The sequence below is a fragment of the Myxine glutinosa genome, chromosome 8, assembly GCF_964187855.1.
Source record: "Myxine glutinosa chromosome 8, kmMyxGlut1.1, whole genome shotgun sequence".
In the NCBI taxonomy this organism is placed as follows: Eukaryota; Metazoa; Chordata; class Myxini; order Myxiniformes; family Myxinidae; genus Myxine; species Myxine glutinosa.
The window spans coordinates 61,436,385-61,453,006 of NC_136268.1; the positions used below are offsets into that span (position 1 = coordinate 61,436,385).

General features: G+C 42.1%; 1 protein-coding gene across 1 annotated transcript in view; it reads right to left on the minus strand.

Moving 5' to 3' along the window:
- LOC137432530 (extracellular matrix organizing protein FRAS1) overlaps positions 1 to 16,622 on the minus strand; it is a 161,105-nt gene that overhangs the window by 45,777 nt on the left and 98,706 nt on the right. The window contains exons 16-19 of the mRNA XM_078783958.1: positions 12,177 to 12,356; positions 4,451 to 4,575; positions 3,952 to 4,092; positions 3,532 to 3,759 (exon numbers count right to left, since the gene is read on the minus strand). Of these exons, the coding sequence (XP_078640084.1) occupies positions 3,532 to 3,759; positions 3,952 to 4,092; positions 4,451 to 4,575; positions 12,177 to 12,356 (674 nt within the window). The remainder of the gene's footprint in view (positions 1 to 3,531; positions 3,760 to 3,951; positions 4,093 to 4,450; positions 4,576 to 12,176; positions 12,357 to 16,622) is intronic.

Sequence of the window (16,622 nt, forward strand, 5' to 3'; positions counted from 1 at the left end):
TATATATATATATATATATATATATATATATATATATATATATATACATATATATATATATACATATATATATATATATATACATATATATATATATATATATATATATATATATATATATATATATATACATATATATATATATATATATATATATATATATATATTGTTGCGGTTTTGAGAGTGTACAATGTACATATAACATCATTAAAGGTTAAAGGTTTGCCCCCATAGTTAGTCCACAAGCAACACGTAGGCCCATTAGAATTAGTTATGTCATAGTATGTGTTAGAGTAGGCCATTTCCCTAGTGACATCTGCGTTGTGTAAAGAAATAATAAGATTAGGTCCTTTTCATTTTGCGGCCACCCTCCAATTTCCATCATGGGCATAATCGATCCCGCGCCCCATTTGGCATCCCTCAATTTGTTACGCTTTGAGCTACCCGCGGCAGTTTGTTACGCTTTGGCCGCCAGCAGCGTTCGCTGCCCTTGGTTTCGCTCGAAACAAGTCAAATGCCACGAGGTATGCCTGGAAAGAGGGAGGAGCGCGAGGACGAGGTGTGGCCGCATCAAGCAGCGCGTCAGAAGGCGGTGATGGTAAGGGCAACAACCAACTAGAGCTCGGTGGGCATGGCTTGAGAGGGCGTGGTAAGGACGCATCTAGCAAGTGCTGGAAGGTTCACTGAGCAAGGCTATATAAGTCTTTGCACAAAGCCCTAGGACTAGAGGACTAGAGGACTCGTGTGACAGGACTCGTGCAACAGGACTGCCCATATGAGGACTTATTGGAGAGAGCTTGCTTACTCGAGAGGACTTGATGAGAACGGAGTCACGCATCGCGAGCGAATTGTATTGAAGGAGCGCATTGAGCTACTCAGTGAGATACTGAAGAGCGCATTGTTCGCGGTTATTGGAACTGTCCGCTTATTACGTACGTGGCTGAGCCGTGAGTGTAACCGCCAAAGCCAGCCTACCGTTTCCCTGTGATAGTCCCGCACGTGCCAAACGACACGCGGAGAGCTCCTGCCGTCTGGTTCATCTGCTTCGCGGTGCGAGTTGGGGACCGGAGAACGAGCTGCCTGGACGCATCCCTGGACCATCGACCTGGTCAACTACAAACCCCGTGTGAGTGTGTCTGAGTGTGACGGGCCCGTTTGTCCAGGGATAAGTTAAGACTGTATAAGGCTGCACTGTGTATTCTTCTTCTTCTGATTGTACAAAGTGTAAATAAATTCTGTTATTCCTTTCTTCCAAATCCGACTGTTTCAGTCATTTCCTCCATTGGGTAAGCGTGGCACGATTACAAACCACTTGAATCGGGTTTAGTCCTTGATAACGGCTCGGGTCACGGGTCGCTACTGCTCGGCATTTCCACTAATACCCGTGATTCGGGCGGAGCTTATTTCCTCGTTTCCGGCCAGCGTTAGTACTTAGGTAATAGCGAATTCATAGTCCTAAAACCCTATTTAACGCTGTCCGAGAAGGACGTCATCGGTCCCGGGTCCCGTCGGCTCGTAAAAGACAAGGGGACTAACCTCCCCCTCCCCCCCCTTGGTAAGGGGAAAGGCCGACGCTGAGATCGGCAACAATATATATATATACAGTCACGTGAAAAAGTAAGTACACCCCATGTAAAGTTTTGACTTTTTCAACATATTTCAACATACAGCTATTTGATCTTCATTTCAACAATATTGATAGATAAAGGTGATATTTATAATATAACAAATGTCATGAAACATTTACATTTTGTAGTCCATTGAAGAATTTAAATAAACATAAATGCAAATTTCACAGGTGGAAAAAGTAAGTACACCCCTACATTTATCACTACTTCAAATACCTAAAATTAGAATCAGGTGCACCAGCTCAGGTGCAAATAATTAGAACATCGTTGGAGAGGATATTGGAGGAACTTGTCTTATTTAAACCTCAGACATTTCGTTTGGTTTGCTCTTTGTTGTTGAAGTGTGCGGTGTCACCATGCCTTGATCAAAAGAGCTCTCTGAGGCCTTCAGAAAGAAGGTTATAGATGCCTCCGAGTCTGGGAAGGGATTTAAAAAGATCTCCAAACAATTTGAAATCAATCATTCGACTGTCCGGAAGATCATCTACAAGTGGAGAAGATTCCAAACAACTGCCAACTTGTTCAGACCAGGCCGCCCCAGCAAGTTCAGCCCGAGAGCAGACTGCAAGATGCTGAAATAAGTCTCTAAGAACCCCAGAATGTCATCACGGGACCTACAGGCAGCTCTTTCCCCTGTTGATGTCAAAGTGCACGAGTCTACCATTTGAAAGAGGCTGCACAAATTTGATCTACATGGGAGGTGTGCCAGGAGGAAACCTTTGCTGTCCAGAAAGAACATCAGGGCAAGACTAAAGTTTGCCAATGAACACCAAGGCAAAGACCAGTACTTCTGGAACAATGTGCTCTGGACAGATGAGTCAAAGGTAGAGCTATTTGGCCACAGTACCAGAAGACATGTTTGGCGAAAGCCAAAGACAGCATTTGACCACAAGAACCTGATACCAACTGTAAAGCATGGTGGTGGAAACATTATGGTTTGGGGCAGCTTTGCTACATCAGGGCCTGGGCTCACCATCATAGAATCCACTATGAATTCTTCATTGTACCAGAGGGTGCTTGAGGATAATGTGAGGCCATCTGTTGGAAAGTTGAAGCTCAACGGAAGGTGGACCTTGCAACATGACAATGACCATAAACATACCAGTAAATCCACCAAGGAATGGCTGAAAAGAAAGAAATGGAGGGTTCTGGAATGGCCAAGTCAAAGCCCGGAACTAAATCCCATCGAGATGTTTGGGGGGGATTTGAAACGAGCTGTGCATGCAAGAAACCCCTCAAATATCGCACAGCTGAAAGAATTCTGCATGGAGGAGTGGGCAAAAATTTCTCCCAGTCGATGTCAGAGACTGGTAGACAGTTTTAAGAAACGCCTACTTGAGGTTGTTTCTGCCAAAGGGGCAATACCATCTATTAGAGCCAAGGGTGTACTTACTTTTTCCACCTGCGAAATTTGCATTTATGTTTATTTAAATTATACAACGGACTACAAAATGTAAATGTTTCATGATATTTGTTATATTATATCACCTTTATCTATCAATATTGTTGAAATGAAGATCAAATAGCTGTATGTTAAAATATGTTGAAAAAGTCAAAACTTTACAAGGGGTGTACTTACCTTTTCACGTGACTGTATCGACATATATTACAGTGGATCTGAGAACTCGTATCAGTGCGGAATCACTTACTCACTGACTGGCACGGAGCCACATTACAATAGCATCTCCTGCTCCTCCGGGAATGCGTTTGAGGTATAATTTTTAAATGATGAGAAAATAAAACTGTTAAATAATGCAAGAGCCGGCATAGCTGTTTATGAGTCGAGGAGGCAATAAGGGGCACCATGGAGGCATGAGCGAATTAAGAGGCGCGACACACCATGTAACAAACAAAAAGCAACACCAAAGCATTTTAACATGGTAGTTCCATTAGCTTTCACTACCTTCTTTCCATCATGCAAAACCAGGAAAAAGGGGTTGGTTCCATCAGAGACGGTGAAGGAAAAGTGGTCATGCAGTGAATTGCTGCCATCATGACTGTAACTGACATGGCCTTGCAGAATGTCAGCCATACTGAAAGTGGAAGCTGAATGAAAGGCTTGACCGTCCTGGGCGAGCTCGAGCTTTCCATGGCGAGGCGGTTGAACCACCTTGAAAGTCACATCTTCCGCCTGCCAGGAGAGATTGTAAAATACTCAACCACAAATACTGAATTTCATGAGAAATATACACAACGTTCTTTTCTTCCAGCACTCAAATCCCCGACAGGAACAAGCAACAGTCAAACCAAAGCCACGGGAAGAATATAAGGTAACAACACTGCACTTAGTGTATTTTATTCAAATTTCAAAGCTCTTGCGCACAGGAGTGTCTGCATCTGTAGCCTTCAGCTCAAATTCAGTGATGGTCTTCCGCAATCCTTCCTGCAGCTTCAACTTCCCGCTCTGTAGAATGGGTAACGAGTCGTCCACTGGCTTTATCCGGATATGAATTGTGCCAGAAACCTGCAGGACAGGTGCACAAGCAACAAATGTAGTGTATCAGAAATATGTACAATCGTGGTGGTATGTTGAAGCAAGATGGGGACCCATATACAAGCATTGTTTATGAGGTTCATGTGGAAGAATGTTGGACAAGGACACACGGAGACATCAATATGCATTTACATAGGATCCAATAGCATCATGAGCAATGTGCTCAAATAGGAAACCCAAACAGGCCTCAGGTTTATTTTCTTTTAGTGTGTACATATTAAGATATAGACAGCTCAAAAATGTATTTCCAATATCGAGCGTTCAACAAGCACAGAAATTCCAACCAACCAAACGGGTACAAAAATCAATGCGCAATGGCAGGACAAACCTCCTCCAAACCATCCGAAACAATGAAATCAAACTCGTCGGCAGGTTTCTCCTCTGTACTTGTATGTACATATTGTACTTTTCGGGCAGCAAGATCCGCCTGTGTGAAAGATTTGATGGCGGCTCCTGGAAGCAACATGTCAACAGGTATAGTTAATTATCAGAACAAAGAACCAAGCTACTGAAAAGTCAATTAGGTCACTCCTCTTATACACTCAATGTATCTATGTTCCATTATATATATATAGGAGTAATTGATTAGGTGAGAGCTGATTGGTTAATGTATCTATGTTCCATTATATACATAGGAGTAATTGATTAGGTGAGAGCTGATTGATTTTTCCCTCCATTCACATGTGAGAGATGTGGGTGGGTCTTTGTTGACTGCTCGACGTTTTTGCGTGGAACATGCTTGGGAGCCTTGATGGTATGTGTTTCTGTCTACGCTGTTGCTGATGACTCGCCAATAAGTGATGAAACTGGTCTGGCAGCTGAGGATGTGTGTAGCATTGGGTTTCTCTTGTGTGCACTTTCACACTTTCATGTGTGAATGTTGTAACAGCTATGGAAGGGCTCCAGGAATATTGTGCAGCTTACCTTGTGCAGCCTTACATGTTTTCAGTTATGCCGCTTTCTTTTGCTAGAAGAGCATAGGAGGAGTCAGTGTGTATGTATATATAATCAGTATATATATATATATATATATATATATATATATATATGTATACAGACTTGGCATTTAATATGGAATAATTTTTTTGTGGGGGTGAACTTACTTTTCAAGATGACTTAGAACCAAAAGTTCATTGGAATTTTGTTGAAATTATTCTAGATTTTGTTAATGTGACCTTTAAAAGAAACAAAAACCACATTTGACATTTCGAAGCAAATAAATTGATCCTTGAAAGTGATGTAAACTGATATCGAACTCAATTCACGGACAGTACTGTGTTAAACTTCTGTGAGTTTTCCAGAAGTATCTCTTTATTTTGCACATTAGCCAAAATATTTTTTTAACAAAAACAAAAGTTAAATTACGACTGGGATTACGGACAGTAAAATTACAGTTCAGTACTTCGTGTAACCCCCACGAGCATTCAGGAGAGCATGTACACGTTGAGGCATGCTGTTCACGAGATTTGCCAAGGTTTGCACAGGAATCGCTTGCCATGCAGTTACAATAGCCTGCTGCAATTCACGCACAGAGGCAGGCTGCTGGTCCAAGTTGTCGATTTGACGCGTTAATTCTGCCCACAAGTTCTCTATCGGATTCATATCCGGGGACATGGCAGGCCACTCCATATGCTCTACACCACAGTCAGCAAGAAAGTGTTTTATCATGCGAGCACGATGAGGCCGTGCATTGTCATCTTGGAAGACAAAGTTTCCTCGAAAGGCTGCACGAACAAATGGAAGCAATGTTTCTTCCAGAATGGCCCTGTGCTTGAACTGGTTCAGGTTTCCATTCAGAACAACCAGGTCAGTTTTGCCCCCTGCATGAAAAGCAGCCCAAACGGTCACCCCACCACCTCCAGCTTGGACTCTTGGCACTATACAATCTTCGTTGTAGGCTTCATGCATTTGTCTGCGCACTCGGACGCGGCCATATTGACGATAGACCAGAAATCTAGACTTGTCACTGAAGATCACGAGATTCCAGTGTCCTGGCTGCCATTGACGGTGCTCTCTGGCCCACTGCAATCGGCGCTGGCGGTGTTGTCTGGTCAGACGTGGCTTTCTCAGGGGATGCCTGGCACGATAGCCTGCTTGAACCAGTCGTTGGTTGACTAGCCTTCTGGATACAGGCACATTTGTCAGTTGCTGCCACTCAGCCCTAAGCCGATTAGCTGACTTGGTACGGCGGTGCAGCTGGCGATCATCCCTCCTTGTGGTTCTGCGGGGACGTCCTGACCTCGGTATTGGAGTAGGGACACCCCTCTGAGCATTTCGTTTCAGGATCTTTGACACCTGACCTTGAGTGATGCCATACTGCTGAGCAATAGCATGCTGTTTCATGCCAGAATTTCGTAAAGCCACCACTAAATGACAAACAGCATTGTCGAGTTGACGGACCATCTCCAGGGGAAGCGGCAATAACTTTTGTAGACGTGCAGCAGTTGTTTTCCACTAATACAGAACGCAACAACCCTTATATACCCGATTGTGAAGCCAATCGTCAAATGTACCTGTCCGTACATTTTGACACGCCACCTGTGATATAATCCTGTTATTGACTTCTTGCTGCAACAGATAAATCAGTGCCATGGTTCTTTGAACAAATAAATCACCGAAGCGTAAAAGAAACTCACCAGATTGATATACCGAGTTCAGAAAGTAAACCCAAGTCAAGAAAAAAAAAATATTCCATATTAAATGTCAAGTCTGTATATATATATATATATATATGTATAAAATTATATATATATATATGTATAAAATTATATATATATATATATATATATATATATATATATATATATATATATATATATACATACACATATATATATATATATATATATATACGTATATATATATATATATATATATATATATATATATATATATATATATATATATACAGTCATGTGAAAAAGTAAGTACACCCCATGTAAAGTTTTGACTTTTGCAACACATTTCAACATACAGCTATTTGATCTTCATTTCAACAATATTGATAGATAAATGTGATATAATATAACAAATATCATGAAACATTTACATTTTGTAGTGTTACGGATTCGTCACTTCCATCTTTGTGGTTGTCATCCACTTGAAGCATTTTTAGTTTCATGTACTATTATTGTTACAGTTTGAATGTAAATTGGAGATAACTGTCTTCAAAGGTAAAAAATAATGTCTCAGAAGGAAAACAAGATGGGTGAGGGGGCAACCAGAAGAAGAAGAAGCGGTGACGAGCGGATCGAGTGAGCTCGGGAAAGGAAGGCCTATCTGCTTCGAGGTGTCAAGCGGACGCTGGTGGACATTTGGTCACGAGTGAATATTGGTTTCCCGGGAAAGGGATTCCTGTGACAGTGTCGTTATTGCTGTGGCAAATAAACCTGCGTGACGGGTTTTGCTTTTGGTTCCGAAAGTGAATCATCGCTGGAGAGCAGGTATGCCTCCATTACGGAGCCGTCCGCCATTTCACCTCGCACCAGCCCTTCGCCTGGTTCTCGTGTGTGTCGTGGATTTCGCTTGGGAACTCGCGGTTCTTCGCGGTTCTCCGCTTGGGAGCCGCTGATCGTTCATGTCCGCGTCATTGTCTGGTGAACCGAAGGTGTGAATTCCCAGTCGCCTTTTGGGTGAACTTTTACCAGCCAGACGTCGGCCCGTCACCTCACCAAGCGGCTCGTCTGCAGCGTCGACTGTTAGCCGTTCTGGATTCAGGTCTCAGTACGACCTTTTCTTGTGATCGCGGGAGCCAAGGGGATCGACTTTGGCCTGGTGTCGTGACACAGTGACTTTGGGGGATGTTACCGATTGCTCACGTGGGAATACCGTGAGTTATTGATTCAGGAAATTGGTGGTACCATCATAGAAATTATATGGTGTTTGCTGTGCAAGTGAGGTTTTCTTGTATGTGCGTTACTGATATTATTGTGTGGTTTTAATGCAATACTTGATTTTTGTAACAACTAATTGGTGCAGTTTCACCATTGGTCATTGGCACACATAATAGCACATCTTTCTGCCGTGACTCCTTTCGGGGCTCGGAGGTACACCATGGCCGGGGTTTGGGGAGGAGCACGTAACAGTAGTTCATTGTATAATTTAAATAAAAATAAATGCAAAAGTACACCCTTGGCTCTAATAGGTGGTATTGCCCCCTTTGACAGAAACAACCTCAAGTAGGCGTTTCTTATAACTGTCTACCAGTTTCTGACATCGACTGGGAGAAATTTTTGCCCACTCCTCCATGCAGAATTCTTTCAGCTGTGCGATGTTTGAGGGGTTTCTTGCATGCACAGCTCGTTTCAAATCCCCCCACAACATCTCGATGGGATTTAGATCCGGGCTTTGACTTGGTCATTCCAGAACCCTCCATTTCTTTCTTTTCAGCCATTCCTTCGTGGATTTACTGGTATGTTTAGGGTCATTGTCATGTTGCAAGGTCCACCTTCAGTTGAGCTTCAACTTTCCAACAGATGGCCTCACATTATCCTCAAGCACCCTCTGGTACAATGAAGAATTCATAGTGGATTATATGATGGTGAGCTGCCCAGGCCCTGATGCAGCAAAGCTGCCCCAAACCATAATATTTCCACCACCATGCTTTACAGTTGGTATCAGGTTCTTGTGGTCAAATGCTGTCTTTGGTTTTCGCCAAACATGTCTTCTGGTACTGTGGCCATATAGCTCTACCTTTGACTCATCTGTCCAGAGCACATTGTTCCAGAAGTGCTGGTCTTTGCCGAGGTGTTCATTGGCAAACTTTAGTTTTGCCCTGATGTTCTTTCTGGACAGCAAAGGTTTCCTCCTGGCACACCTCCCATGTAGATCAAATTTGTGCAGCCTCTTTCTAATGGTAGACTCGTGCACTTTGACATCAACAGTGGCAAGAGCTACCTGTAGGTCCCGTGATGACATTCTGGGGTTATTAGATACTTCTTTCAGCATCTTGCGGTCTGCTCTCGGACTGAACTTGCTGGGGTGGCCTGGCCTGAACAAGTTGGCAGTTGTTTGGAATCTTCTCCACTTGTAGATCATCTTCCGGACAGTCGAATGATTGATTTCAAATTGTTTGGAGATCTTTTTAAGTCCGTTCCCAGACTCGTAGGCATCTACAACCTTCTTTCTGAAGGCCTCAGAGAGCTCTTTTGATCTAGTCATGGTGACGCCGCACACTTCAACAACAAAGAGCAAACCAAACTAAATGTCTGAGGTTTAAATAAGACAGGTTCCTCCAAGATCCTCTCTAACGATGTTCTAATCATTTGCACCTGAGCTGGTGCACCTGATTCTAATTTTAGGTATTTGAAGTAGTGATAAATGTCGGGGTGTACTTACTTTTTCCACATGCAAAATTTGCATTTATGTTTATTTAAATTATACAATGGACTACAAAATGTAAATGTTCCATGATATTTGTTGTATTATATCACCTTTATCTGTCAATATTGTTGAAATGAAGATCAAATAGCTGTATGTTGAAATATGTTGAAAAAGCCAAAACTTTACATGGGGTGTACTTACTTCTTCACGTGCCTGTAGGTACCCACAGGTGTACGTATTATCCAGCACTATGCATAGTCCGTCTGGTAGGAAAAATGTCCTAATTAATTGCGAAGGCTATCAAATTCGTAAAATCAATATAACAAGTGGTACTTGCCCTTGTTTAATTTGCTCTGTTAAATTTATCAATGGAGACGAAAATTTTTGCAATCTTTACTGTGCAGTATTTTCAAATGTCACAAACATGTGCAAAGCGTCGTAAAATGTGCACTATAAAAGTACTGTACATTGCAAACGTTACATTTCAATGCAAATGGACAACCTAAAGGACAGCAATATATTAGTTAGATTAGTGCATTGCAAAAGCGAAATTACACAAGCATTGAATTGCTATTTTGAGTTGCCTTAGGCAGTCATAATCAGAGAGCAAGATGGTTGCGTTGTCAATGTTCAATTGAGCAGGTGGGATTTTAACAATAGCAATTAAAGTCGTTCTTTGTCTATAGATGGCACACTGAGAATCTCCATGTAGCTCTTATTAGCATGTCAAAGTTGTGCAGCAAAATTGTGAAGGAACTGCAGTCATTGATCACATTAATCTGAACAAGTCTCACCTGAGGTCATATAATGCTCTCACCAATATATAACAAAAGAGTAGCCGAATGAAAACAACTAATAAAATTTAGAACGGCGCTCAGTTGAGAGCATACATCCGCCATATCACTCAATGGTGAAGAATCACTTCGAAAAAATTAAATAATTATCATATCTGAATCCATATTCAGATCTTCACCAAATATGAATCGATTCTTCCTCGTCACACACACACAAACTGTCCACCAAGTTTCGTCCAAGTCCATCCATAACTTTTTGAGATATCCCGCAATGTATAGTTTTTGGCCCTTTCTCCCAATGGTGAAGAATCACTTAAATAATTAAATAATTCTCATATCCGAATCCATATTCAGATCTTCACCAAATATGAATCGATTCTTCCTTGTCACACACACAAACTGTCCACTGGGCTTTGTCCAAATCCATCCATAACTTTTTGAGATATCCCACAATGTCGTTTTTGGCCATATCTCCCAATGGTGAAGAATCACTTAAAATATTAAATAATTCTCATATCCGAATCCAGTCAGATCTTCACCAAATTAGAATCGATTCTTCCTTGTCACACACCCAACCTGTCCACCAAGTTTCGTCCAAATCCGTCCACAACTTGAGATATCCTGCTGTGTATCGTTTTGGCCCTATTTCCAAATGGTGACGAATCACATTAAAAATTCTAGTAGCCGGATCCGAAACCGGATCTTCACCAAAATCTAATCATTTCGTCCTTGTGACATACGCTACATCTCTGCTAAATCTCCTCCAAATCCGTCCACAACTTTTTGAGATATTTTGTTCACAAACAAACAAACAAATAAACAGACAGGGGTGAAAACATAACCTCCATCCACCTTTGGTGGCGGAGGTAATAACCTATCTCACTCAAATCCCAAAAAAAAGAAAATCATTCTGACTTTTTCAATCAACATTATCAAAGGTGGCACCATGATGTTGCAAACAGCAGTGATGTCCAGTTTACTTCAAGAATTGCTATAAAAATGTATTAAATTAATTTTAAGAGTTCAGGAGTAAGTTGAGTTTCACTTTTCATCACGTTAATCAAATTAATCAGTGACTTGTATTTCCAAGTTGGCATGTGAGACAATAAAAGCTAGAGTCCATGGAACATGATGCAGTGTTACTTAAATTTTACTTAAATTTTAATTAAACAATGATTTTAATAATCGTTTCAAAAATCCAGAAGTTTAGTGCTATTGATGTAGTCCAGAAGCTGTCCCGAACCCCACCCTTATACACCACCCCAATTGAGCTTTATTTAAATTCAAGTACTGCAAAACTCGAGGTTTTGGGAAGTAGTATGAAGGTGGTTTGTGTTCTCCAGTGTTCAAGTATATAATTCAATTTAAATGAGGTAAAGATTGTAAAAGTCGTATAAATAAAGAAATTCTGGTTTTACCACCATTTTCCGCAGTGTCTGTGACGTCACAAAAAAAAACCCAATCTAACATATTAGATTAGTTATTCGTGCTTGTTGTTTGTGTCCATGATGAGGTCCTTAGAAACAGTAAGCTTCCTGTTTGGAATGATTTTCAATGTTGTTTAACTGCCAGGCAGCTTAGACAGAGTAAAAATATTATATCACTCCTCTCTGCGCATGGGTGATCACTGATCAGGCCAAATTCTAAGCCAAGGTACCTGCTCAACTGAAGGTTTTAGTGACCATTCAAAGTGAAAAAAATGGCAAACTTTTTGTCTTCCTATTCAAGTTCCGATTCGTGTTCAAAATATAACATTTGATTTAAGTAAGCTGTTCCTCGATCATAAATTGATAAGACAAATAGATGGACAAATGGATGGACATGAACCAATTCCATAACCATGCTTTTTGCTTCGTGTGCACGGGATAAAAATTATCCTTTGTAGTTGCATAAACATGGTTTTACACTATATAGATTTCTTTTTTTATAATGTTTTACCTGGCTTGCTGGTGTACTCCAACCTGCCCAAAGCCGGGCCCTTGCTAACGCTGTATTGTAGCTCATTTGGTGCTGTGACCCCATCGGAGGCAGACAACACACTTGTGTCGAGCTTCTCCAATGCACCTTCTTCCACCAACAGCTCCTTGTTCATCTGCACGACCAACAAGTGTTCTCCGTCTGCAATGAAACCGTGATAGTTACCATAATGCTCCGAGTGGGGCCTATAATGGCATCTCAATAGTGTTAACTATTGTGTTTTCAAAATTTAAAGAAAAAGCTTGGTTACAGCATAACAGCAATCTTACTATAATTCACCAAATGTCCGTCCATCTGTCTGTCCGTCTGTCCATTCGAAGGTACCGCAAAAACGGCTGAACCGATCGCAACGATATTTTGGGTGGGTAATCCTGGGATCTCCTGGAGTAAAAAAAAACAAACAAACCACCTTTAGAGGCCATTTTTCCCCGCAAAGCGGGGGGTGGCCTTTTTCGGGAACCGTGGTTGTTGTTGTTTTTCGGTCCCCTTTTTTGAAGCAATGTTTTACGGCCGGATGCCCTTCCTGACGCCAACCCTTTTTGCCGCCTTTAACGACAAACAGGGAATTACCAGTGAACTGGTACTCAATTAGCCGACCTCGGAAGGATGAACAGGCTGAGTCAACCCCCCTGGCGTTAATTCAGCGATCTACTGGGATTCGAACCCAGGATCCTAGGATCCTAAGCCGGCACCCTAGCCGCTAGCCCAACACCAGGGTTACTAACTCCTGGAGTAAAATAGACTATATTGTTTTTCCAATTTCAGCTTTGGCCTCCAGCATTTTCAGGTTTGGACTCCCGCATAACGTTATTTTCCCGGGTGCCACACAAACGGCTACACCGATTGCTGCACAGCTGCACCGATCGGCTGCACCGATCGGACTCGGTGACCTCGGACTAGACCTTTTATAAGGACATGGGTTGAATCCTTGCTTGAGAAAATGCCAACCCCCTCCCCGCCATCACGGCCGTCTCTCCAACTCACAATTCCACGAGATATGCGGAAAGGACGACCCAAAACCAAATATCTTCTTTTTGAATCGTATATAAACATCATTAAAAGTAAATAATGACCTCGGCCAAAGTTCAAACGATGTGGGTTTCATCTCTACATGAGAGAATTCCACCTAGCTACTTGGGTGGTGTATAAGCTAACAGATCGCTGTCTCCATCGATCTTGCCGAGGCCGTAACACCTATTAGGCTAGTGGCCAAATTAAAAAAGCGGCCTAAAATGTGAGAAACCCCTACCCACGGTAGAACAAGTCACAACCTATTTTTTCTTGAAGAGGGATGTTTGGGGAGTTAGAAAATCATGGTTGTGAACCTGAGATCATTGCACAACATTTTGAAAATCACGTTTACATATGTACCACTGCAGACTGCAAAAATGGATTTAATCGCCACAGATTTTGGCTCATATATTTGTTAATACTGGTGCTACAAACACAAATTTGGTACCAAAATGTGCGGAATGATGACATATATATATATATATATATAAATATATATATATATGTGTAAAAACCATTTGTGATGTAACAAAGGCTTTTGTGTGACCTGCAGGCAAAAATAGTGGAATTTTGCGCAATAAATCAGCTTTGGGTTTACCAATAAATATCAACTAAACAATTAATTTCTTCATAAGTATTTGAGTTGTATTACTACATATTACATCAAAATAACCCTCTATCATTCTCCTTTTTAGAAATATAACTCATAAAGATAAATCAGTTGAATTAATAGAGTTATTACCGAAACCATATGTCACCCACCCTAAAAGTAACCGACATTGATTAATTTATAATACATGTATATGCATTAACCAAACAAGAATGCTTTTAAATCCAGTTGCAGAAAATCAATTTTGAGCTTGATTGCCTTTTTCTAAAACTACTGATATATACTTATCTTTAATTATTTCATTTCAGATGCTTGTGCTGACAATTGATCTGCAATTATGGATCTGGAACCACCTGTTGTGAAGCGTCGTAAAATTGACACTGACCACTGCATCATATGCTTTAAACCCCTCAACCCTAAAAAGCAAGAAGTTGTAAAGAACCCAACATACCCTGGTGCCGAGCTGCAGACAGAGGAAATTATGCCAAATATTTGCCAGGATATTTGAATGATATGCTATCACTTCGGGAATTGCACCCAAAATCCTATCAATATCTGCAGGAAGGTGGATTTGTGGTCCGTAGGTCTTTGCGCCGGTTCAATGCTGTTGCTAGTGACCAAGCACTTGAACAAACAATTAACCGTGAGGGGAAGAGCCAGGGAGGTGTCATCGGGTTTACCTTGAGGAAAGGTGCCCTTACCAGATGGATGGTCACTCGACATGTCACAGCACAATATACAGAGGCTTTTAAAGAACTCTGTGATGGGGACACTGAAGTAGCTTCCACAAACCATGCTGAGCATGGAAAGACGAGGATGGTAAGGGATGAACAAGATGTTACCAAGATCACGGAATTTGTATCAAACGCACAAAATCCGTTTGACCCTACGTACTGTACCTGACGAATTGGTCAACATCGCCACAGGCCAGGTTGCTTCACAAGAAGTATCAAACGGACTTGGACATTTCTTAACAGACGCCCAGAAATGCAACAAAAGTTTTATCGAAAAGCGACTTCTTGCTGACCAAACCAAGAGTTTCTGGGAAACAGACTCACGAACAAAGACACCAACGTTTGCGGACATGTCAAAACCCATGAAAACCAACAAACGAGATAAATTGATGGTGGATTCAGAAGTACTTTTCCGGCGGCTGCTTGCTGTCTCAAAGAAACGCGATGTCAGTCTGGAACAAGTCCTGACACATGAACTGGCTCCTGTGCCACCGTCCCTCTTCAACAATGATGGGACAATGCGAAAAACCAACAAGGCGGATCTGGCAAAGAAGTTAGAAGCTAATTGCGAGGAAGTCCAGGTGCTCGAACCCTCTGACCAACATGATACTGCTTATGTCATTGATGGGATGGCACTACTTCAGGCACTTGATGAAGCCCAGTTTGACACATTTGACGATCTCAGACGTACCATAATGCAGAAGATTCAGTCACTGCTTGCTAGTAACCAAGGTGTGACATCAGTTACATTGGTTTTTGACAGGTATGATGTACCACTCTCTATCAAGCAGCTGGAAAGAGAACGTCGCACTGGTGGAGAGTCAACACCCAGATATGTCATCGATGGACAACGCACAGTTCCAAACTACAGGAAGTTCCTGAAGAACACCACAAACAAATCAGTGCTTGCCGATTTCCTCTGCAGTTACTTGACAGTAGCCGCCCAATTGCAGCTTGAGGAAAACCAATCTGTCACACTGGCAGGAGGCTTTAACGATGGCCTGCTGGTTAAAGTTGTGGATCATAGAGGCATCCGGGAACTACCTGAATTGTTCAGCACACATGAGGAGGCTGACACACGGCTCCTGCTACATGCTATCCATCTCGCCAGAACACACTCAAGGGTCATTGTACGATGTGATGACACTGACGTGTTGGTCCTACTCATCTATTACTGTGGGAAAGGCATGTTTGGGGACACCAAAGTGTACATGAATGCAGGTCACTGTACAAAAACAACGAATCATCAGAGATTCATTCCTGTCAACAGAATAACGGACGACATCGGTCAGGATACGTCAAGTTGCTTGCCAGCATCACATGCTATAAGTGGCTGTGACACAACCTCCTCGCTGTTCAAAGTCGGGAAACGCACTGCATCTATCTATAATTCCAGTAATCTCTGTGTGTGTGTGTGTCTGTGTGTGTGTGTGTGTGTGTGTGTGTGTGTGTGTGTGTTTGTCTGTGACCGCTGTTTCTCGACAACCACGGGTCCGATATACTTGAAACTTGCCAGGTATATTGCTGGGGACCTGAGGATGTGCCTTTTCAAGGTTTCATATTAATCGGAGAAGTAGTTACCGAGCTATGGCGATTTAGCCGTTCGCCGTTCGCTTTGGCTTTGCGAATGGACCAAACCATTCATGTAAATAGAGGGGGGGGGGGGGTTCTGTGGTCGTTCGCTTTGGCTTTGCGAATGGACCAAACCATTTCATGTAAATAGAGGGGGGGGTTCTGTGGTCGTTACTGCCACGCGGTTTGGAATGTTTTTCCGAACGGGCACCCACGTACGGGCACGTCCTAGTCTATCTATAATTCCAGTAATCTCTGTGTGTCTGTGTGTTTGTTTGTTTGTCTGTGACCGCTGTTTCTCGAGAACCACGGGTCCGATATACTTGAAACTTGCCAGGTATATTGCTGGGGACCCGAGGATGTGCCTTTTCAAGGTTTCATATTAATCGGAGAAGTAGTTACCGAGCTATGTCCAAAAAACGATTCAACCAATCAGAGAGCAGCGAGCTATCACGTGTGCCGAACGTGGCGAACAGACTC